The 24,762-nt window shown below is 40.7% G+C and overlaps 3 protein-coding genes and 1 long non-coding RNA gene across 6 annotated transcripts in view; 2 read left to right on the top strand and 2 right to left on the bottom strand.

Moving 5' to 3' along the window:
• Positions 1-1,715, top strand: part of sema7a (semaphorin 7A) — a 25,792-nt gene extending 24,077 nt beyond the window's left edge. The window contains exons 13-15 of one of the 2 annotated variants that reach the window (XR_004562218.1): positions 661-719; positions 797-1,488; positions 1,519-1,715. Coding sequence is in view for 1 of the 2 variants with exons in the window: in XM_034176439.1 (XP_034032330.1) it covers positions 661-719; positions 797-1,227 (490 nt within the window). In the remaining variant the exon portion in view is untranslated. Of the gene's footprint in view, positions 1-660; positions 720-796 lie in introns of both variants that reach the window. The other variant, XM_034176439.1, reaches the window with a different exon arrangement.
• Positions 1-10,597, bottom strand: part of LOC117515738 — a 24,596-nt gene extending 13,999 nt beyond the window's left edge. The window contains exons 1-3 of the long non-coding RNA XR_004562219.1: positions 10,478-10,597; positions 5,996-6,008; positions 575-586 (exon numbers count right to left, since the gene is read on the bottom strand). This is a non-coding gene — a long non-coding RNA (uncharacterized LOC117515738). The remainder of the gene's footprint in view (positions 1-574; positions 587-5,995; positions 6,009-10,477) is intronic.
• On the top strand, positions 7,433-24,762 carry islr2 (immunoglobulin superfamily containing leucine-rich repeat 2). 2 transcript variants are annotated; one of them, XM_034176437.1, is made up of 4 exons: positions 7,433-7,674; positions 8,255-10,400; positions 23,633-23,653; positions 24,748-24,762. In XM_034176437.1, the coding sequence occupies exon 2, from the start codon at positions 8,268-8,270 to the stop codon at positions 10,398-10,400; it is 2,133 nt and encodes a 710-aa protein (XP_034032328.1). In that variant the 5' UTR covers positions 7,433-7,674; positions 8,255-8,267; the 3' UTR covers positions 23,633-23,653; positions 24,748-24,762. The 2 variants fall into 2 exon arrangements, with proteins under 2 accessions (XP_034032328.1, XP_034032329.1); XM_034176438.1 differs by having other exon boundaries at positions 7,433-7,681; positions 8,261-10,400.
• The window catches only part of stra6 (signaling receptor and transporter of retinol STRA6), a 77,082-nt gene continuing 64,257 nt past the window's right edge, over positions 11,938-24,762 (bottom strand). The window contains exons 13-18 of the mRNA XM_034176440.1: positions 23,197-23,330; positions 20,769-20,886; positions 18,325-18,426; positions 18,048-18,211; positions 13,570-13,707; positions 11,938-12,517 (exon numbers count right to left, since the gene is read on the bottom strand). Coding sequence (XP_034032331.1) covers positions 12,276-12,517; positions 13,570-13,707; positions 18,048-18,211; positions 18,325-18,426; positions 20,769-20,886; positions 23,197-23,330 — 898 coding nt within the window. The 3' untranslated portion in view covers positions 11,938-12,275. The remainder of the gene's footprint in view (positions 12,518-13,569; positions 13,708-18,047; positions 18,212-18,324; positions 18,427-20,768; positions 20,887-23,196; positions 23,331-24,762) is intronic.

Here is a 24,762-nt window from a genome sequence, read left to right as displayed (position 1 = left end):
GGTCAGCGACACCGGCAATAATGCAAGTACAACATCAACGACTGATTTACATATTATTTGTCCTTTACTGAAACCGTTTCCCCATCTTCACCTCAATGTAGGACAGATGAACAGAAGACTCCTGGTCAGATGTATGCACTCTCTGAGCGCCCTCTAGTTAGCATAGCTGGTGAAGGTGTACGCTCCTGTATTTGCTTTGATCTCTACATAACTACGTATGTTCCTGGCAAGACATGTTGAGAACTCTGAGTCCAATTTTGCTCGAACTTGGAAGGTCCATTGGGCCTATTGATGGAAGAAGTGATATGATTTTTGATTAGGATGAATCTCAGAGGACAAGGTCAAATTCCCAGTCCCATGCTAACATATAGGAAAATGACAAATTTTACTGAAATGTATTCACATATTGCATTGGCAGTGAGCTTGACTGTTTAAAAGCTCAGGTCACATTTTCTCTACATGCCTGATACTTTGGAAGGTGAACATGCTGCATTTGACTGCTTTTTTGCTCTACTTGCAGTTTCTTTTTGAGCAATTCTGAAATGAAATCTTCCAAACTGCTTATTTAAAAAACGGATTATTAGAACTTCATGAAAGTTATTCACCTTGCACAAAAAATATTGCTTGATGCTGGAACTTAAAATCCATTTTTGTTCACAGTGGAGGTATTCAAAGTATCACTGACAGAGAGATAGCGGTGTGCCACATGCCACTAGAAGGTAATGTGCAGTGCACGCTATTGCACATTTGCAAAGTGTTGACATAAGGTTCCTGACATTTTTCCTTTGTTTTACAGAAACCGATAAAGTGAACAAGACAAAGCAACACACACTTTTTCACCAGAGCGCACCAGATAAGACGGAGGTTCACACTATCCCCTTGAACACCTCTTTTTATTTTTCCTGTCCGATTGACTCTTATCACGCCATGTACACCTGGGAGCACCAACAACACAGCAGCCCATGTCTGCAAATGCAGCAGGCCTGTCTGCACCTCGTCCCTGCCATGGCAGACGAGAACTACGGGTGCTACAAGTGTGTTTCCAAAGAGAGAGGCTACACCAAAGTACTGAAAGAATACCATCTTACTAAACAAATAATCCCAGACGCAGACAATACAGAGAAAGCTTCCTGCAAAATCAACAATGCATCAACTGTTCTCCTGCAGAGACATTGGATCCCAGTTTGGCCTGCTGTGGCTGCTGTGGTGGGACTTTTGACTTTATAGAATGTGCAAAAATGGAGTTTTTCTTCTTTGGGGCGCCTGTTTGTGTCTGCATGCGGTTGTCCTTGGCACTGCTGCAGAGGCTGCCATGTAGGCTGTGAGGGAGGAAGTCCTTTGTCACAGATATGAAGCTTATAGTTCACACAGGAACACACACTGCGATCTTTTAACAGAATGCCCAGCTGTGCTCAGCAGACAGGATGGGTATTCAAGCTGAAGCAATAGTTTGGTTAAATGTATTGTTTTTTTTTGTTTGAATCAGGTGTGTAGGTGTGGCGGCATGCACATGCTGAGATCTGGCTCACTAAAATCTGACTTGCTCTGGTACACTGATGATGTATTAATAGTATCTGAGGGAAGGGTGTAGGCAGGCTGGGGCGTTTGCTGAATTTCCCTGTTTTGTTTTAATTCCAACAGTCAGCCTGCAGAAAGGCTTGGAGAAAACGTGCAATAAAAATGTTCTTGCTGTAGAAACAGCACCTGACCTCAAATATATATATATATATATATATATATATATATATATATATATATATATATATATATATATATATATATATATATATATATATATATATATATTACCAGAAAGCAGGAATCCAAATATGAACTTCTGAGATATATGCCACAGAAGTGAAGAAGAAATGAGCTCTTTCAAACTTGTAGCAGGGGAATTTCTCCAAGCACACTTATATATTGTGACACTGAAGATGTTTCACAAGAAAACCTCAACTATGTGTGTTAAAGCTTAACTGAAATAGGTTTTGCACTTTATGACCCCTTTCATATTTCCCATCAAGATCAAACCCAAATTTGTCACTCAGATTTGGGGATTAAAAAAAAACCCACTTCATTACTTTTTGAGTAATCCTACTAATACTCCAGCAAACAGGCAATTGCCTCAGTGAAGTTCATATACATAAAAGCATTGATGTCGCAATTTGTGTCAGCATTACATAACGTTCAAATTGTGATTGCGTATTTTTTGCAGTGTGTGCACGTGTATACAACTTTCCAATAAGCTGCCTTTTATCTACATTCCACAGCTCATCTGCTGACAGTTGCTCTTTATATTAGACATTTATTTAAAGCAGCGATCTTAAACTGGTGGCCCGAGGGCTAGAGATGGCCTGCAAGCCATGAGATTTTGGGCTGCAGCATATTTTACCTCTATAAAAGTGGCGAGTATGAAAATTTCCCTTCTGAGTTGCATATTTAACTGTCAAAAGGTCAAACTGTTTGCAAACGGGACTGCTCGCAGCCATGTTGATTGACCTACCACAGACTGCTAGAAGTACAGCATGGTAGAAGTTATTGATTGTCCCCCACCAATAAAGTTGTGGTAGAATGCATTAGCTACACCAACTGGAAGAGAGCAAATCAGCAGTTATGTGGGAATGTTTTCTTTTTATTATTTATTTATTTTTCATTTTACAGTTACTTTCTCAGAGGCCCTGTTATTTGAGTTTTGGACAGATGCTTTAAAATGTTTGTGTTCAAACTGTAACACGGATCATATTTATTGTCAATTAAAATGTAATTATGTAATTATTTCTCCACTCTGGCCTGGGAACGCCTCGGTATCCCCCAGTCAGAGGTGCCCTTGCGACCCGATCCTGGATAAACGGTTGAAGATGAGTGAGTGAGTGAGTGAGTATGTAAAATGTAATTAATATTTTTGTACGAGCTTAAATTCTTCTATTTTATATTGCTAGAAACATTAAAAAAGTCAAAGTAACATAAAAACTGAATGTGAGTATTTATTTATATTGTTTTTAAGTGACTGATTGATTTATTACATTTATTTATATGGCACCAAAACATAAGTGTCTCCAAAGTGTTACAAAATATTAAGGTTGAACTTTACCAACACCCTGAGCAAGCACTTTGGCAAGAGTTTTTTGATGACAGGAAGAAACCTCAATCAGACCAGACTCAGAGGAGTGACCATCTGGTTTAGCCCTACTAACAATAACAAAGTAACAAAAAACTAAGTACAACAAAGAAATGTTACACATGCAAAGACAAAAATGCAGCAGGTAAGCAGCCGGACACATATAAAGTACAGAATTTGCAATGACAGATGACTCACAAGACAGGCAAATGGTGAAGTTTCAGAAAATGGATTATAGTGTAACTATGAGTTGGAATGTTTAGAATTGTCCAGGTCTCCCTTCCAAAAGAGGTCTTGATCGCAATGAGACTAACCTGGTTAAATAAAGGTAAAACAAACAAACAAACAAACAAAAAAATTAACATATTCTTTAGCAACATAGTCCAATTTAGACCTGTAAGCAAACTGAAAACCTTGTCATTTCTGAGGGTTAACATCAGCTGGCAACCCCAAACTAACTTTGCAAATGGAATCCTCTATCATTAACATGCTATTTTGGTGTGCTAACAGTAGCGGAAGACAGCCATAAGATAGCAGGGCTATCAACAGAGCTCACAAGGTTAAAAAAAAAAGGTTTTCAGTCAGTAACACGGACGGCAGGCTGGGGGGCAATACAATTGGTTGCTGGGCTGTGAGTTCTTCCATCTGGAGTGCTCGTAACGGCTAACTCCACTGAAATAGGCTACTGTTATTTATGGGAAAGAGTCACCATCTACTAATATTGTGCAGCTAAAACAAACCTTTATGCAAAAATAAACTCAGCCAAATACCAGATAAGGTTATCGCTGGCTAAGGCTAACAGGCTAAGCTAACTACCCCGACATGTAGCAAACAGACAACTGATGTTCCTTAAACGTTCATAGTATGTCAAAGTAATTCTTCAAATGAATTAATTTGAAGAACAGGTAATTAAAATGAAAAGAAAACATGAAGTTTATAAAAAAAACAGTTATTTCTTCCCCCAGTTCTTTCTGTAATACTACCCCTTACAAAGTACAAACTTGAATGTTGCAAAAAACAAAACAAAGCAAAAAAGCAAACAACAAAAAAACAGAAGTCACTAGTATTGGTTCTCTGAAATGTTGCTAAAAGTTGCTAGTTTACATAATGACTTGTGAGGAAGATGCATCATGTTCTGTTGAAATTTTGGTTATTTTTTTTCATATATTTTATTATGTATACATAGCAGATAAACAAGCAAGTTTGTAAGTTTGAGTTGATCTAGCTTATTAAATTAAGTTTAAACAACTTAATACACTTAGATGTTACCAGTTGAACCAATTCATTTAAGTTGGTTCAACTATTCTCTTTTGTGTGTGTATATATATATATATATATATATATATTGTATATAACAGTCATTTTGTAAATTTTTCAAAGATATTTTTGGCTTTGTAAATTTTACAATCTGACCAGAGGTTTGTGTGAAATATAGTGACTTTTCAGTCACTATGGAAGATCAAACAGTTGCTACAGCTCGTGTCATTCAACACTAAAAGAGAGCTGAAGAATGATCACACAATGACATAACCTAATGGATCTCAAAATCCACACTCACAAGGAGCTATGTAGGGGGGAGCAGAGAAATTGATACATTTGCTGCATATCGGTCAGACAGGGTTCTCAGTAACACACATTTTTGATTTAGGATGCAGATTAACGATCTATCAGTCTTCTTCTGGGATGTGATATCATAACCCTCTCAAGTGAAAACATGTTTACATGAGAAGAAGTCAGCACAGCCATCTGCAGCCTCGCTTGGGTGACAGATTACAGTAATAAGTAATACAGTAGTAAGGACTACAGTAATTGTGAAGCTGCGTTTTTGACTTTTGATCCACAAATTACGCATAATAAAAATAATAATCATAATCATAATAATACATTTATTTATATAGTGTTTTCCATAAATCAAAGCACTGAACAACATAAACCCCAAAATTAAAACTGTGATGCACCGATACACATATCACAAAATAAACTGAAAAGATCTCATTAAAAGCAATACCAAGAGACAAAAAAAAAAAAAAAAAAAAAGCATTTACAAAACATGACTGCTTCCACCGCTGAACTCTGACCAACTGTGACGGTATGTGCTGCATGGGCGCAGGGCATCAAGCAGGAAAATGTAGGAGTGATTACGACAGTTTCCCATGTGGCACATCTGCAGCCACACCTTCATGTTGTTGTGACGGCAAGTGTTTATTAGACGGTGGTTAAACCCTCACTGAGCTCTGAGGGAAAGTATTTTCTTACAGCACAGGGACTTCATTAAATATACTGTACAACAAATGAAGTATTCCATCCACTCTGAGGCCTCCACCAACCTCCAACACCTTTGTTGTTCCCCCTCACTTTGGCACATGTACGTTTACTTAAATGGGACTTTTTGTTTTCTCTTGTGACCCACTTACAGCCCACAAATCCTCTGGCTGAAGCTGATATGTCACTTGCCCTGGGTGGTTCTGTTGCAGCCCCGGTTTGGGATGTGACCTGTTGTGGGAGATTTTTCATCTGTCAAACAGTGATGTCAAATATGTGGTCATGGCTGCATGTTATATGTAGTTTCTCCATGGGGTCACTGTCTGCCCTGTCATGTTTAATTACTGTAACGTCCTGTGTGATCAAGCTGTAGGTTAAAAAAAAAACAACAGTCTATGTTAAAGCCATGCAGCTTGTCTTCACACACTAATAAGATGGAACATAATCCTCCTTCACTGAGCTCTTCCAGGAACCTGATCTATCTGTAGCAGCGTTACTATGTCCTTGGGATCTACTTCCAGTCCACACTCTGAGATATGGTGACCATGAGGTGTGGTTCCCGTGGAAGGACAGCAGCAGACCTTGAAACTCAAGAGATATCTGATTAAAGTTTACAAATTAACAAAAACTCTTCCTGTCTTGCTCTGAGCGGAAGGAAACTAAATTACAGGAAATCATAAACAAACAAATCCAAACTAAGTTGGTCCTAATTCTGTTTCTTATCATAAGAAACAGCTGTGGCAGGAGCAGGATTTGTTTTAAAACATGTATTTTTTTCCCCTCCTAAAATTAAATGACTATATATTTCCCCCACCCCTAATATATATAGAATTATAAAAAATATATTTGCTATATCAGTAAAATATTTGCATGCAGTAATAGTTAGACTACTCCTGGGGAGATTTATATACTTTATTAATTTACATCAAACCAAAATAAAAGTAATATTTTCTTCCTTATTCTCACTGAAAATAATTTGTTAAATTGAAAGTAGAAGAACTGATGTTGAATAAGTTAACTGAAGATGCTTTATATCTATCTTCTGACTTGTTTAAAGTTAACTCTGATTTAGTAGTTTTACATCAAATAGCTTGTACAATAAATTACTTTGTCTTATAAACATTTGAGTTTGTTGTTGTGGAAATGTGTTTTCAGGTTGACAATTGAAACAAATTGAAAGATAAGAAGGGTTTTTTAATTTAATGTTAGAAAATGATACAAAATGCACAATTTGTCCGCCGAGACAACTGTGGCTCAGTAGTGTTTGTTTATGTAATAACGGCCTTTTATCAACAGGGGTCACTGTCATATAACAAGACATTTATTTTCATTTTTTTCCCTTCCAGTTCATTGTTAACCACAAGATGGCAGTATGTGAACAATAGTCCTGCCTCCCTCTTCTGAAGAAAATATGGTTCACGTTTTGTGCCAAATGATCAACTTATTTAAGTAAGTAAGTCCCTTCGGCTGCTCCCTTGTTTTCCAAGGTGGTTCTGCATGTTGATTTGGCACACGTTTTACGCCGGATGCCCTGGTGTGGAATAGTTACAAGTGAAAGTTCTAATTAAATTACAATTAAAATAGGCTTTAAACAAAAGCATATGTAACACACACACACACACACACACACACACACACACACACACACACACACACACACACACACACACACACACACACACACACACACACACACACACATATATATATATATATTTAGTTCTTCAACATTCACACTTCTGTCTCTTTTTGTGGAAAGTGTGGCCTGAATTTCTCAGTCTGATTCTCTTCCGCCATATATCAATAAATCAGACTGATACTAATACTACAGAAAAAAACGGCTCTAAATAAACCACAGAAAAAAAGTGAAACATTGTTCCTGCATTTGTAAACTCTTATTTAAAAAGTCTTAATTTAAAGACAGTCTGCAGTTGAACCGAGTGAGGTCAAATGTGTCCAGACTGGTAAATTAAACATCAGATCCTAAATTATGAATTTTCTTTGAGGGGCCGCGCGGAGGAGCGAGATGGGAGAGGCTGCGCGTTCTCGTCGTGCCGCGTCGGGAACGCGCACAGGGTCCCACACACGGCGGAGAGAGGAGCGAAAAAAGCGCAGGACCCAACAGCGACTCACCGGAAGAAAAATGTTCCGTCCGCCGCCCTCCAACAAGGCTGTCTGCGAAAGTCATGTGAAAAGCTCGAAAAGTGACGAAGACTCAACGTTTTTCCACCACTAGGCTTCATTTAGACGACTGAGTGATTTATAACCCGCCAGAAAACTGAAATCTACATCACTTGGCAGGTAAGATCATTCAAAAAGTAATTGTTTAATTGTGTGTGTATATATATATATATATAACAACTTTAACACTGTGTGAACCTTTGCGAATGAAATGGGGTGGAGCAATTCCTGTAAGTTTTAGCTCTGAATGATCACATATGTTCACGCGTGCCGGGAGTTAAAATTGAAGACCCACAAAATAACGTTAATAAGTGAATGAATGAATGGATAAATAAATAGAAAAACAAAAAATAATGGCTGGTTTCAGCACCGCGGACAGCGCCACTTTGACGCGCCGACGCAGAGCTCTGCACAAAATTTGCAAATTCTCTGATGTGAGCGAGATTAAAAAGTGCAAAGACGTCCAAATAGAAATATTTTCTTAATGTGCCAGACTCTACTCAAATTGAGCTGTAATAGTGTGACAGGAAAAGCGACAAAGGGTGCTTATAGATAACAGGAAACGTTTTTCTCCCATTTGATTGAATGTAATACTTTAATGAATTTATTTATTTTAATGACAGTGCACATACATCATCATATGACATAACAGTGCACGTGTTATAGAAACAATTTATGCTCTTATATTTCTGTTTGCAGGTGCAAAATGACGAGAAGACTGTTGCAGCTGTTTGCACTGTGGGCGTCTGTGGTTGGTGTTGTGAACTGTTGTCCAGAGCCCTGCAGCTGTCTGGATAAAATTGCAGTCCAGGTAGCTGATTGTGCGTACAAAAATCTGTTGGTGGTCCCCGAGGGTTTGCCACCCGATATTACCACCTTGAGCCTTTCTGCCAATAAGATCAAATTCCTGAAAAGTAATAACTTCATCAATGCCACTCGGGTCAGCTCTCTCTGGCTGGCCCACAATGAGATAGTCACCATTGAGGTGGGCACCCTGGCCCCCCTGATCCAGCTCCGTAACTTTGACATCAGCTACAATAAAATTGTGAATTTTCCATGGGAGGACCTGCACAACTTGACAGCACTGCAGCTGCTCAAAATGAACAACAATGAAATGGTGAGCCTGCCTAAGGATGCCTTCTCTACCCTCAAAGACCTGAGGTCACTGCGCATTAACGACAATAAGTTTACCACCATTGTGGAGGGCACATTTCTCCCTTCTATCTCTCACATTCAGATTTTTAAAAACCCATTCAAATGCTCCTGCAGCCTGGAGTGGATGAGAGATTGGATCACAACAAGCAAGATCACAATACCTGATCCCAATCTCATTTTATGTGATACCCCCGAAACCCTGAAGGGCATAATGGTTACCAAGATGCCCAAACTGGACTGTAAGGCACCGACTGTTACAATAACCTACCAGCCTAACATTGAGAACACAGAGATCTACGAGGGTTTCATGGTCATCTTAAACTGTGAGTCGAAAGGAAGTCCCACACCACAGGTCAGCTGGGAGGTGAACACAGGAAATCAAAAGTTTGAGTTCCCCTTACCTGCCTCCAGTGACAACACTATGCCAATAAATGACAAAACAACCAGCAGTCAGTTCTTTGTGTTTCCAAACGGAACCCTCATCATCCCACGCATGAGTAAAAAAGAAGATGGAAATTACAGCTGCTCTGCCAGCAATGATTTAGGGAAGGTTGAGACCAGTGTTAAAGTAGCACTGGCAGGAACCCAAAAGCATGCCACTAACTCAGTGCTCGATCCCACAGTGGATAAGACCCGCTCGCCTGCTAGCAAACCTGTTGGGCCCAAGATGTCCAAAAACAATGTGATCAACTGGGCTAAGCCAGAGGAAAAGACCAAAAGTCTTCCTAAAGGTTCATCCAACAAAGACAGCATCACAGAGCCGGTAGGTGGGGTTCGTTTTAACCCCCCCCTTAAGTGGTGTGGTGTGACGGATCGTAGCGAATACATCGCCAATCATGCTTTCAATGGGAGTTTGGATGACCTGAAGCAGTACACGTTTGATTTTGGTGTGATTGCACTGGAAGTGTCAGAGACAGATGTTAAAGTCCAACTGAATCCCCTTCAGCTTCCCAGCAGCAAGTTGAACCTTCACGTGAGTCACAGTGAAAATGTGGAAATGGTGAACAAAGAGCTCGGGCTCGACCAGTCGTCCCCCAATGCAGCCCCGATGGACATGCTCTACCTGTGCGTCCATACAGGCAGTGGACACTCTGTGGTCGAGTGGTCCAAGATAGAGGAAGGGGTCAATGCTTACCGCTTCCACGGTTTACATCCAGGTACCAATTATACACTTTGTTTCACCTACGGCGGACAGGACTGCCAGGTCCAAGTTGTCTTTACAACCAGAAAAAAGATCCCCTCTCTGCTCATCATTGTGGTAGTCAGCACCTTCCTTTTGGCTTTGGCCACGGTTCCCTTACTGGGGGCCACCTGCTGCCATTTATTATACAAGTACCAGGGGAAGACCTTCAAGCTGATCATGAAGACTCAGAATCTAGATCAGCTGGAGAAGCAGATGGCTGCAGATTTTGACCCGAGGGCGTCTTTTGTGGAGTCCGAGAAACACTTCGACCCCAGCGAGTTGGGTGAGGTGGAGGGAGAACCCGGAGGGGAGGAAGGAGAGGAAGGAGAGGGAGAGGCTGACGGGAGCGTGGTGACGGAGTCCATCCCTGGATCTTCATCCAAAACTAACCAGGAGGATTTTGAAGCGGGTTCTGAATACAGCGACAGGTTACCTCTGGGCGCCGAGGCGGTCAACATCTCAGAGGAGATCAACGGCAACTACAAGCAGCCGAGCCGCTGAAACCGTCCGTAACACAAAATTCACTTTAAAGTAGCCTTCAAACAGGTAATTCACCCGAAAAGATGGCTTAGAAAAACGGTGGAGTTTTTATTATTATTATTATTAACTCAAAGCACGGTGAACAGATTGTAATTTAATTCGTGGCGTTTGTGATCGTTTGCAAAAAATATATAGTATATATATTGGTGAGTGAGCGCAAGCACAAATTTATAAGAGAAAAGCAACAAACGTTCGAGCGAAGCAATTTGGAAACAAAGTAATTCTGACGTGAGATTTTATTTAAGCCGCCTTAATCACAGATCAACAACAACAACAACAACAAAAAATTAGTAACGGTGCCAAAAAGTCTTTTTACAGCCATTTTTAAAATAAAGTGACATCAGGAACCAAATGCTTCTTTATTAAGCGTCTGTGCAAAATTTCTGTAACCACAGAAATAAATGTGGCGCACAGAAGCGCGTTCGTGCGCGCATCTGTCCGAGAGCTCAAAAAGATCAATTCGTCTTCAGATGTGATGTGTTCGAGGCAGAATCCCGGGTTATTTGTGGTTACACATAACACAAAGACTTTAAAATATGCGACTTTATAACCTCTTAATGATAACGGGCGCTTATTGCTGTCCTCTCGCGTTTTACAGTGTCCACGGCATGTCACACGTATTTCCTTGTGTGTGTTATTTTTTATCAGTGTATAGTCTAGAAGACTTTAGATGTTGCTGTCAAACTGTGGTTTAAAGATCCACGTGAGCTGAAATTACTCTTTTTATACGGTAAACCAATTTCCAGCACAAAGCCGCAGTAAAAACGGACGTGACGGCTTCACTGTCTTTGAGCGTCGTGAGTTTTTTGTGAACTGTTGTAAAACAAAACAATTTTATCCAGCAATTGCTCAAGATTTTTTTTAAGATTCTTTTATGTAAGTGGAATCAATAAAACATCTTAAACTATATGGGTTTTTCTGGATGTTATTGAGCAGTGCAGTCATTCTCCTGAAATAGAAGAATAACGATAAAGAGCAGTAAAAGATGATGAAAATGCTTCAATCCGCGCTTTCTTCAACTTCACATCATAAGACCCACATTTATTATTATTATTATTATTGGTGGTTGGCTTTCTTTGTAATATATTCTGAAGAAAATAAAAAAAGATTAAATAAAAGCAGTAAAAATATTATTACTACTACTTTTTCCTCGAAAGAGTGTATGTGTGTGTGTGTGTGTGTGCGTGTGCGCGCACTTTTGTTACACATAATTAGAAGAAAACATTTGGATAAACATAATATTGGTTAATGTAGGCATAGGGAGGGAAAAAGAGAAATGTACCCCACAAATTAAAAAGTGATGAAAACACTTATTATAGCAGTTATTTTCTTATATTTCTGTTATATTTTTTCTGTTAATACTGAAGGTAGTTCAAATACATAACATTCCGCAATTTAAAATATAAATGTTCAACAGCATAATACTTGGTATCCAAACCATGATATACAGTCGACTGAATAGTAACTTTGAAGTGTTCTACATATAAATACAAATTCATAAGGATGTTTCATTGTGTTTATTAAATAGTATAGTAATAGCAATTGTAAATACAAGCTTGTAGATACAATTTTGGAATATTAAATGATTTACCCACAAGTGTAACACAAATGCCTGTTGTAGCAAAGTAACCAGATAAACGTGTAAATGGGTGAAGTCGGTGCTTCACAAGCTTGCAGACAACCAGGAACATCTTTGTCTATGAAACACTAAAAAAAAAAAAAAAAAAAAAAAAAAAAACAGATCTACTCTAGGAACAAACAAATTACACATGACATATTACTATTTATCCAAAAACAAGAGGCTTTACAAGCCATCCTAATTGGTGACATTGACAATCACTTGCTGGTCGAGGCCTCTGCATCATCCTCTGCTCCTGCATCCTTCGTGTGCCTTTCTTTCGTGCTGCGGTTGAGGCTTCCATTCAGAAAGCTGTCTGCAGAGTGACACTGGAAGTGCTTCCTGGTGCCCACCAGGGAGGGGTTGTTGACCAGGGTGTAGAGGAGATGCCAGTGCCTGCAGACTCGCTTGGCACTGGACACTTTGTGCTGTTTCTTCTCCTGTTGCACCAGCTGGATTCCTGAGGATGGTCGGACAGCATGTTAGCACTAAAGGTACGTGTATTCTCACACATACTTAGTCAAATTCTATATCATCACCATCACAGATAGTTTCTTTGTCATATAAATTTGTGTCAGAAATAGTTATTTTAAAGTGCACCATGAGGGGCAAGATACAACAAAAAGAGTAATAATAGAAAGCAATCATATTCTAATCTTCTACGTATGGACGGCGCATATTGGGCTCCCATTAACACACTGAAAGCTTAAACCCCATGGGCTGCATGAATATGAAACAGGCAATTAACATAGCTCATCTGTCTAATTAGCTATTCGAGAACTAATCTGGGGAACACAATAGATTATCACTGATAATGCATTGTCCTCTAGATGCAAACAAGTAACATCACCACCACAGCATTGTAATTGGACTCAGATGTGCCTGGATTCCATAACAACTGAGAAATTCTGAAGCATTTTCATGTCAATTCCAGCATGTTGTACATTCTGTCAACACTAAATGTGTAGTATATTATCACTTATAATGTTTGGATCAGTACCGAATAACAAGCTATATTAGGGAAGCTGAAATTTTGAGTTAAGCACAGAAATGATACATTTACTGCTTTAAAAAAATGCATCAAACAGCTGCTAATTGCAGTACGCAATAGAGGTTGTGTCTTTGTGGCAGGGGCCGAGGGGATCGGGTGAGTGCGGACAAACTGTATAGAGAGCTGATTAGTTCATGACAGATTTGATTGAGGCCAGCACCAGGACTGTAAATGAATCTATACCCAGACTCAGTTTGCCTGTGACATATTAAATCAGGCCTGCAAAGCTTTCATTTCTTCTGCACGTGCAAGACAATGCTATGATCCAATTATGTACTGGAGTGACCTGCAGGAGTCTGCAACTGAATTCTAAATCTCTCTGGAGAAATTAAAGATGGGGCACTGCTTTTATTGCAGAAACCGATCTATACCTGGGATGTATAGTGACTAAGTCTGTGCATGCTACTGTGGAATGAAATATTAACATTTCATTTTTAGATGTGGAGTTGTGTGTTACAGACCCTCTTCGATGTCCCGTGCACTCTGTGCAGCATTGCTTTCCTGGCCCACGGACTGCAGCAGCATCCCGCAGAAGGCCTTCATCACAGGGTGAGACTGGCTCACCTCAATCTTCAAATAATGAGCGTAGCAGCGGTAGGCTGAAGGCAGACACAGGGAAAAGAATCACTCTGACTGGGCAAAAGCAATAAACACACAGGAGTGGACTCCATGTTGGCTCTGAAGCAATCATACATAATGGCCATACAATCACACTTCTTTTTTTTCTCCTTCCAACCACCTGCTTTTTCCCTGACAGCAGATGTCTTAAATCTGCAGCCATTTTTGAGATCGGTGTGCAATTAGAGCCCTTTGCACTGAACAGAAGACAGATATTATATATGCTGCTTTGAGCTTGCAGCGGGTAGAACAGTTTGGATGTGAATTTGGCTTTGACGTTTTTGCACTAAGAACGCATTTACCCACATGAAATTTGCTTGACTTTACAACTCCACAGCACGAGTGAAAAAAAAAAATACTGCCAATTGCAAAGATAAAGGCCCCCTTTGTTAAACAAGGAACATGCTATAATGTTCTGTGTATGAGACTGTAAAAGCCACAATGCATGATTCAAAAAAGTATTACTGAGCAATGAAAGCTACTGTTAAAGTCAGAAAATGCATACTGCCCTCCAAAAGCATGTTATTGTATTAATATTTGTACATTTGCAAATCAAAAAAAGTGAGAACAATATGGAAAATGCACCCCCCCCCCAAAAAAAAAAAAAATCCACAGTGATTGTTACATTTACTATGATTTCTATTTCAATGCAGTAGAGCTGAAGATACAGCAATTAAGGCCTGCAACATATAGGCAGAGATAAGCAGAGATTCACCAGTTTGTCAAAAAATGTGTGAAAAAAATTACAAAATGATTTGCATATTTCTTCATTACAGTGCATAACATAATTAAACAATTCAAGGAATCTGGGGCCATTTCAGTTCATAAAGGGCAAGGGTGCAAGACTGAACTGAACACCCTTGATCTCCATTCTCTTAGTCGGCACTACATCAAGAACCATCATTCATCAATAGCTGATATAACCACATGGACAAGGGCTTACTTTGGGAAGCCTTTTTCAAGTACAGCAATACCACGTTAAAGTCACAAATGGCACTAAAAACTTTATTGTGCAAAAAAGAAGCCTTATCACTTCTCTACCTTGCCCAGAAGTGGCATAGATTTCTCTAGGCTTGGAGGCATCTGATAATCCAGCTCTGTTTTGGAAGAAAAGGATGCCATGTGCTCCAGACCAAAGATGAACAGGACTATCCAGAGGGCAATCAGCAACAAAGGTATGGGTTGTGTCAGTGCCCTTGGCAAAGGTAATTTACACTTCTGTGATGGCAGCATTAATACAGAAAAGTACATTGATATTTTAGAGCAACATATGCTGCCTTCAACATGACATAATTTCCAGGGATGTCCATCCATTTTTAAACAAGACAATGCAAAACCACATTCTGCACACAAAGACATGCCTGCAGAAGAAGAGGGTTCAGATACTGAACTGGCCTGGTTGCAGTCTTGACCCGTCCGCAATCGAGAATATGTGTAGAATTTTGAACCAAAAAAATGCAACAATTACTACGTCCTGTTTTATTACACCATTCAGCCACGGTTCAACATGGCTGATGATTTTGTGTAGCTCCTTGGCTGTGGCACAATTTGTCTGAGCTGCGTATGACATGCCGTGCGAATGCTGCAAACACGATCAGATGGCAGTGCGACCTCATCTTGCCTGCCGTTTGAATGGGTTTCTGGCGCGAGCAGCACGTGAATATAGAGTGCATGTGCCGTGCCCAAATGGATGTGGCCACTGCTGTATGAGACATTCAAGTGCGGCTCAGATTTTCCATGAGTGCCATTCAAATCCTCCTTCGTGCTCCATTCTGCCTCAATCGTGTTATGTGTGAAGGGGTCATAAGACGTGCAGGAAGAATGAGACATAATGACACCTGAAACGATTAACCTAAATCTTGTATCCAGCATATTTCGCGGATCATGGGGGTGGGGTGGGGTGGGGGGTGGGGGGGTGTTGTGTTGTACTCTGTAATTGTGATCATCACTGAGTTTTTAAAATGCCTATCGCAAAGTGTTCTTTTTTATGACATCGTGCAAGTTTTATAAATCCGCGGACAATGATCTGTATAACAGATACAAATCTGTGTCCTGGGATCTGCAGAGTTTCACAGAGAAAATGCTTCTCTCAAAGCGTGGCTGTTATCGCAGTTGTTACATTGGACTGGTTGGTTGCTGCGGCGACGCTGTGTTAAAAGAAGAATTTTACGGCATGTCTCTGTCACGGAATGACGTCGGACAGAGAGAAGATGGCGAGAAAGAAAAAGTTTATTAAATACAACAATGTGTGGAATTGGTGCTGGCTTGAATTTAAAGCTTGTCTTCATGAACACATCTGCGAGATAAAATAAACGGGAAAAGCTCACTGCATCTTGTGCCCTCAAGAAACATGGTAAGACTTTGTTTCTCTGGAAAATAAACATTGTGCTGTTCAAACAGGATTTCAGACTTTTTTAGTTAATCTAGACATTATTTCATTGGAAAAAAAGACAATGTAGCTTTGAATGAATTTACAGGAATTTATAAAACAATGTAAGTGACTTTTTTACCATAAGGGCCCCGTCCCACTGGCATTTAGGAGGATTTACGTATGGATTGTGCACAAAATTGGCTCATATTCGCTTAACATCCGCAATATGAGTGAAACATGCTTGTATGAGTCGGCTGACACCCGCACATGTACGCAATTATCCGCAGAGGCATGTTTTTCCATTACCAGGATTTTTGAGCTGCACAAGATTTGGGCTGTGGATGACAGCCGCCTTACATACTCCATACATACACAATACATACTCAATCTATGCGCTGTATATTCGCCGTCATCTGCTGATATCCGCAACTGACAGGGATTTGCGGCTTGGCAGCGTACTAGGACAGTGTGTAAAATGTATATTTTGTGTGCCCATCATGTCCACATCACAAACTAAAATAAGTTGTAGCAACAGCATACAGACTGGCCACGAATAAAGCGTTTTTAATATGTCTGCTCTACATCTGATTTGCGGCAGATGCAAATCAGATGCGATGTGTTCACAGCTGGACGCCGTTCTTTGTTCTACTGGCTGCCACGCGCTCTGCGCTGGATGCTGCCTATATAAAATAATTATTTCGTGGCGGATTAATCATTTTATTCTGCAAATTGGCTGTTGAAAACGGCTCTAATCACCTCATGAATCACAGAGAAAGCTGCAGCTGGGCCATTTTCGCGCGTGCCCAGCTGCAGAAAGCATTTTGAGCCGTCTAAAAAGGTTATTTGACTTGTTTACATTGTCAAGGCTTGATAAAACAGTTGCGTGTTTTTTCCTTCTTGTCTGCAGCTGTTACAGTATTTATTCCTATGTTTATAACAGATTTACCTTCTTGTTATAATCGTTCAGACGAGATGCGCTCTGATGCGATCCGCTGACATCACCACTCGCCCTGTTCACTGCTTCTTTACGCCAATCAACTTGTCCAAGTCCAGCAAATGCTCCAGAGGCTGTATTGTTGGTGTGAATAGTGATGCTGAAAGGCCCAAGTGCGCTTCATTAGTGACCACAATGCAGATGCCGTGCACGCGCAACACGTGCGCGATGCATTCATAATACACCCGTAATACTCCCGTGATAATCGCAATGTGTCTGATCCGTTTCCTCACTACATGCGTTATACAACCGTGATTGTTCATCATATATTCGCTATATATTATTAATATATCCGTAATTCATACTGGGACATTTGTCATTTTTGGCCATTTTTGTTGCAGACGGCAATGAATGCCCATACTTTGTGTACTCAGTTCATGCGCAATTAATCCTCTCCCCAGTGGGACAGGGCCCTAAGGTATGTTATTGATATTTTACCATGATTTTCAAAATATTTTACAAGCTTTAGCTGTGGTTTTTGAAATGCTAACAGTCTTTTCAGTCTTCATGAATTTCATGTAGTTTAATTGTTCTGACCAAGATACCCAGGACAATTCTGAAGGCCTTATAGGCTTCTTTAGCTGTGACTGAAGAAACTGTGCATAGTTTAACTTTTGTCTGTTGCATCACCAGTTATACAGCTTCATTTGTATTTCTAAATGAATAATGTCAATTAAGTCCAAGACAGTCAGTGACTTGGAAATGTTCATTATCCATCTGCTGACTTGTGGAAAGAAAATTGGCTGAACTAATTGAATTCAGGAAGTTGAATTTGAGCCATTTGAATTCCATTGAATTAAAGGTAAAAGTCTATACTAAAAGCATATATTGATTGCTTTATTTCATCCTCATTGTGGTGGTGTTCAAAGGTAATCTAACCCCCCCCAAAAAAAGATGATCACCAGTTGATCACCATACTTATGGACCTGGGTCTATACTGCCAGTGTTTGGTTTACCCGGGTCAAATGCTTCTACATTACGGTTCAGGAGACTGATATCCATTCGTGCCATGTGGACAATGTTGAACAAAGCTGTGATGATCATGCGCCACAGTGCCACGACCATCCCGGTCAGAACATTAACTGGAAACAGCAGGTATGTGAGCAGGAACAGAACACCCCTGAAAGACAAGTCAGCCTTTCTCAAACACACAAAGATCCTTCTGCAATTAACAAGCAGTAAAAAGCACCAAAATAACTTACCACATACATAGCAGTATATAGGATAATGTACCTGTTGTTCAGATCGTGTGTTCCTGCTGTTTTTTTGATGAAGCAAAACCTGGCGGTAATATGTTGGATCAGCACAGTTACGAGAATCATCAGCCAGAAGGGCCTGAAAAACAAAAGTCAAACATGTTTTGTAGTACAACACAGACTGAAAGGAAACATAAATTTGATGAGCACTGTGTGACACAAAGCAATACTAGAACATACTGTCATTGCCACCTGAAAACTAAGATAAATGAAATACTGACACTTTGTCAGAGACCTTGGTGTAATTACAATTAATCATGTGCCTCATTCCCTACTTAGACAAGTCAAAATTCTTCTGTGTTCTCTGTCAAGTGTCTGGGACAAAAATAATCCATGTTACAGCCTCCCACAGGGATTAAGGTTTGGTATTGAGTTACAATAAGGCCTACCTTTTACCTCCCGCATGTTGGCATATACAATAAATTATTCCTGTGTTTTCAATGCGAAAACAACAGCAACAGCCGCATAACGTGACAGTATGTTACTAAATGTTAAAAATGTTCAGTTTTTGCTTTTGAGAGTGACAAGGATAAACCGTATTACAGGCCATGTTAGTATATTATTGCTGCATTCCCAATCCAAGAAGTGTGGCTGTAAAACAGCATTTTATGCAGGGCTTTAGCTTCATGCCTTCCTGCATGCAGTGATGGCGTACTGGCTTGACTTTTTGTGAGAAATGTTTGTCCAAATTTCTGGAACGAAGTTAGCCATTTTCTACCACTGTCATTATAAAAATGAGGATCTCAAAGAGGTCAGTTCATCTGTTTGATCAGTTATTGATCAAGATGTGTTTGCATCTCAGGCAGCCATCTGCATTGTTTGAGAAATGGCCTATAACACGCCCAAGCAGGTGGCCCCAAAATGCGGCAGTCTTAATCATCTGTGTTGACATTTTTATGAAGATCAAAGCCCTCAGGGTTACCCTTAAATTTAGGCTAGATTTAGTATGATGTTAAAGTTCTAGGTTCGGGAGTCACAGTCATGCAGTCAGCCCACTGCTCGCTCCCATTTCCCTATCAATTCTGTCAGAAAGCTACACCCACCCATTCACAAACATATGCGGAAGGTCACCTTTGCAATTAAGTGATGCAAATTTAGTTTGAAAAAAATGTCACAGTTTGACAAGGTGCACGTGACAAAGGACTCTTACATTTCCTGATGGAAACATTTGAAGAATTAACACAGCAGTCTCACTGCTGATCATGTGCATTTGTCACAAGTTTGTCTTTTTTTAATATGAAGTGAAATAACTAAGGTTGTGACCAGTCCGATCTGGTATCGGGCTCGGCTTCCGATGGAAAATACTGATCCAACCTGTGACGTTTTCACATATGCGAGGAGCCACTGTGAATCCTCTCAACCGCTGCTGTTTGCTCTCTGCTTTGTTAGCTTCCAAGCGTGAGGAGGGGACGGGGAAGGTTTCTGAAGCTGAGCTGTTTGAGAGAGCTCTCTTCCCCAGTGTTCTAGCTGCGGGTAGCAGCAAATTTCCACCCAGCTCTTGGGTTCAAATTGTCAGATTGTCGAGCACGGATTTTTGGAAAAATGAATGGAATTGTTGCTGAAAATGTGTGCTGAAAAGTTAGCCGTTTCAGCATCCCGGGGCTGTGAAACACCAGCTCAGATTGCAGCTGAGGAGGACAGCGGAACAGAGATTCTGTCCGCTGAAAGGGGGAAAAAAAATCTCAGTTAAAATCCTGCGCGTGAGCATCGCTGATGATACATTTAGAAATTTACGGCTTATTTTACAGTTGAAAAGGCTTTGTGTTTCCAAGATTTTGAAGTTTGTGTAGCACAAAAACAGCGAGAGAGAGAGAAAGAGAGAGAGACAGAGGGAGAGAGAAAGCGAGCGAGAGGAAGAGAGAGAGAAAGAGAACAAGAGGGAAAGAGAGAGAGCAAATGAGACAGAAAGACAGGGAGAGAGAGAGAACTTAATTTTAAATGTTTACTCTTAACACTTGCTTTGACAATGAAAACATATGTCTACCATATCAATAAAGCACCACTGAAATTGAAAATTGAGAAGGAGAGATAGACAGACAGACAGAGAGAGACAGACAGAGAAGGAGAGAGAGTGCTGTCTTTTCTCTTTAAGTCTATAAAAAAAAATAAAAGTACTTAATTCTTTCGCCAAAACATCAAATCTAGGCTTTCATCTTAGATACACCTTCTGGCAAATTTCAGCTGAACTTTCAGGTCTCCTTTTTAAGAAAATCCTCATAATAAAATCCGCAATAATGACAATAATATTATTAAAGCAAACAGAGCTCTGGTATCGAATCGGAGAAGCATTGGCATCGGCAGATATCCAAATTCAGGCACTGGGATCAGATCGGAAGTGAAAAATTGTGGATCGGCGCATCCCTAAAAATATCCTATGATCCGAGGAGGAATATAAGGACTGAATGTTCTGAGCAGGCTCACCACATGCTCCACAGCATCTGAAGGAGTATCAGATTCCGTGTGTACACAACAGGTATGATAACGAGAAAGACAGCAATGAGAAGGCAGAGGAAGAATACCATCGTCTGGATGATCATGCCTGCAGGAGGGAAGATCAGAGATTTACAGCTATCAATCTAACAAATTTGCATGGACTGTATACATATATATATATATATATATATATATATATATATATATATATACACACACACACACACACACACACATATATATATACACACACACACACACACACACACACACACACACACACACACACACACACACACACACACACACACACACACACATACACACACACACACACACACACATATATATATATATATACACACATACACACAAGGACACTGACCTGTGGGGAACCACGGGTTCTACATGTGGTCATTTATACTATATATGAAGATATGAAGTAGAGTTGCAATGTGGAGCGGTGCATGCTGCAGGACCGCAGCACTGACAGTGGGCAGTGCTCAGCCCCCTCCCTGTGTTATTTCTAATGTCATCCAGCCTATGATGTGATAACATGTCAACCACGGTCCCTGACAAACGCATAATTGTAGTGCACTTGTGCGTGTGTGACCATGTCAATCAACACATCAACAAGCCACATGCCCACCTTCCCATTGCAGCAACACCTTCCCATTGCAGCAACACACTCATATAGATGGGCTCACAGCTCCAGCTTGTCGGGCAATTGAGCTGGCCATGCTGATTTTTCTGTGAGGCTGTCAGTCAGGCTGCAACATGAAGGATGGACTGTGGACGTTGCGATCATGTGTCACATGACATGTCTGTCCGGTCGGCTGGCGCGCTGGCACTGTGACATGCAGCTGGGCTGGGTTCTTATTTGGATCTCTGTTGTGGTGGTGTGGGTTTGCGATATGCCATGGTGTTCCACAGCTGTCAGCTGTGCCGTTATGGACATGACAGCCATCCAGCTATGCATGCTTTGCTGACCACAATCACAGTGTGATCACACTGCACTGCAGCCACCATCTGCAATCTCAGCCACACCTCGACTATAGGCTTGTGTTGTGGGGGGTCGGGGGCGACACACTCATATGCCATCTGTGTTGCAGGGTGGGGGAGCATGATGTGCACTTGCATGCCATTTGTATTGGGGGGCACACTGCACACCATTTGTGTTGTGGGGGGATGACGGCACACTCACACTCACATTTGTGTTGCTCTGTAATACACTCATGGGGCACACTGAAAATGTGGGGCCATTTGCATAGCCTTTTCAAAAGTGGTCTCCTGCTCTCTATTTTCGTGCTGGCTGTGCAAATGGCCCCGCCTTTTCTAAGTGCCCCGCGAGTGGTATTGGATGTTCGTGGTTGGCACCTGGACTCCAGCCGAGAATGGGTCGAATGGCCATCCTTCTGGCATTCGTCGACATTCAGCTGCTGGTGTGAGGCTGTCTCGACCACACCATTCAGCTGCGGCACGATATGTCCGATCTGCGTACGGCATGCCGTGCGAATGTTGCAAACATGATCAGATGGCAGTACGACTTCATCTTGCCTGCTGTTCGAATGTGTTCCGGCGTGAGCGGCATGCAAATGTAGAGTGCATGTGCCATGCCTGAATGGATGTGCTGACTGCTGTACGAAGTGTTCGAGTGCGGCTCTGATTTCCCATGAGTGCCGTTCGAATCCTCCATGCAGCATTCTGCCTCAATCATGTTATGTGTGAAGGGGCCCTTAATATACATCCATTCCTGCATAAAGGCTGCAACATGTTCCAAAAAAGCTGGGAAGCTAAAGCATTTACCACTTTGTAATATTGACATTCCTTTTCACAACACTTAGAAGACATTTTGGCATTGAGATACCAAATGATGAAGTGCTTCACGTGATATTTTGCCTCATTTTTCCTGCAAAAATATCTTAAAGTGTGCAACAACAGTACGGGTCTCTCCTTGTTGCATTTTTCATTTCAAAATTCTACACACTACCAAATCATGATTAAACATTCCTGTTGATATCACCTGTTCAACATTTAATTTAGTTTTACCTCATTACTAGCCCTAAACTGTTCCTGTCCCAACTGTTTTTGGAATGTTTTGCAGGCCTTCAATACAGGAAGAGATCACAAATTAAATTAAGCTGACCACAAAAAAAAAAAAAAAAAAAAAATTGAAATATCTTGAGCTCACACTGGAATGAAACAGAATTCAAAGCAAATGTAAGAATCACCGTGATTGTTTTTTAAAATGAACATTTTTCCATACTGTCCCTCCTTTGTCTGATTTGGGGTTGTAGAATAAATAACACTGCAATCTACAAATAATGCAAAACCTACAGACTGTAAAATCTGACAATATAACATAATATTTTGGCTACTCTTCTATTTGCTGTTAATGTACAGTGTGTAACTTTACTAAAGCACAGATGAGCTGCAGAAAAGCTGGTGTATCCCATCCAGCAGACCAGTGATGCCCGAGAAACCCTGATACGCCGCTTGCAATTGTAGACATTATAAACATCTCCTCTGTAGAGTCCCTTAAGGTTTGACCTACAGACAGAAAAACACAACACAATGAAGACAATGCAGCTGCGCGATACAGCATGTACACTATAAGAATCGAGAAGATTAAAAAACTCAAGGTGCACAGTCTGAGTTTACTCAACTTAAAAACATTCATGAGATGTATGCAGCAACCTCCAGCACTGAAGGATAAAGCCCAACATGCTAAATGTTGCAGTTACATGAATGACCACTTGAGACTGGCTCCAAAAAAGAGTCACTCGACCAGGTGAAATTGCTCAACTTTACAGGAGAAATAAACATATTTACAGACTGATAAAAAACAAAACAAACAAACAAACAAAAAAACTGTTTATGTCTCTGTAGCTATTTCCCCCTGCACGACAACAACATGAGGAAGGGGGGGAAGAATTTTCACACAGCTCCTCAGTTTAAGCTATTTTAAGATGTAGCATAAATAATTAGGGGCATGATTGCTTTGAGTGATAGCTAGCATGCTGGGCCTGTTAGTGGAGGCTGTTGCCGCGGGAAGAGGCAGCAGGTTGCTGTGGACTTAGTCCTGCTTGGCTTTGCCAAAGTTGCTGCTGCTTCCTTCTAACAGCACCATGCTTTAATCTATAGACTCGTGTTCAATCCTCTGCACATGCTTGTAAGTGTTGTTAGATATATTTGTGTGTTTAACTTGTCGTGGTTCGTCTTTCGTCTTCTCGGGATGTCGTCTTTTAGATAACACAAACTAATTGCAAGTGATATGCTAGAAAAGGACACAACACTTTAGAATAATTCAGCCTTAAGCAAGATAAAATGCACAGAGTTTTTAAGTTTATTTAAGCCTTCGACACAGAGCTTAGACAAACTGAGTCCTCTAGAGAGACTGAATATGTGACAACCGCGCTCATCTATTTATTGGAGACCCGCGGGCATCGCTCCTCCTTCGACTTTTTAATTTATTTTATTCCCAAGACATGGTTTTCTATTGGAAGCGTCCTCTAGTGAACCCTAAGCAGGTGTTAGGCCATTATTTCAATGTGACAAACGCTCCCATTAAAACGTGAAGGATTTACAACTGATTTTTTTAAAAGACCTTCAGCCACAGGTGCAGCTGGCCTGAGGCCCCCCCGCACGTGGCCTCAGCCACAGGTGCAGCTGGCCCGAGGCCCCTGCACGTGGCCTGCGGGAAAGCACCTAAAAGGCCTTGGAAAGCCCCTGACAGACCGAATGACTAATAGAGCCCTTTTTTTGGGGTTGAACACCTGCTAGTTCAGTCAGAGGACATACAGTTCAAATCAGGACACTTGATAGTTCATCACAGTTCAAATATGGACCTAAAAATTCTTCTACAGTCCCTCCTCTGGGACTCGAAAGAGTCCCATTACATCAACTATACTCTTGGGTTGTTTACTGACAAGACATCTTCATTTGTGCATTGCAATAATAAAAAAAGAAAAACACATCACTC

This window comes from Thalassophryne amazonica, chromosome 8 (assembly GCF_902500255.1).
Source record: "Thalassophryne amazonica chromosome 8, fThaAma1.1, whole genome shotgun sequence".
Classification (NCBI taxonomy): Eukaryota; Metazoa; Chordata; class Actinopteri; order Batrachoidiformes; family Batrachoididae; genus Thalassophryne; species Thalassophryne amazonica.
The sequence above is the reverse complement of the archived record's forward strand: the minus strand, read 5'-3'. Positions and strand labels throughout refer to the sequence as shown.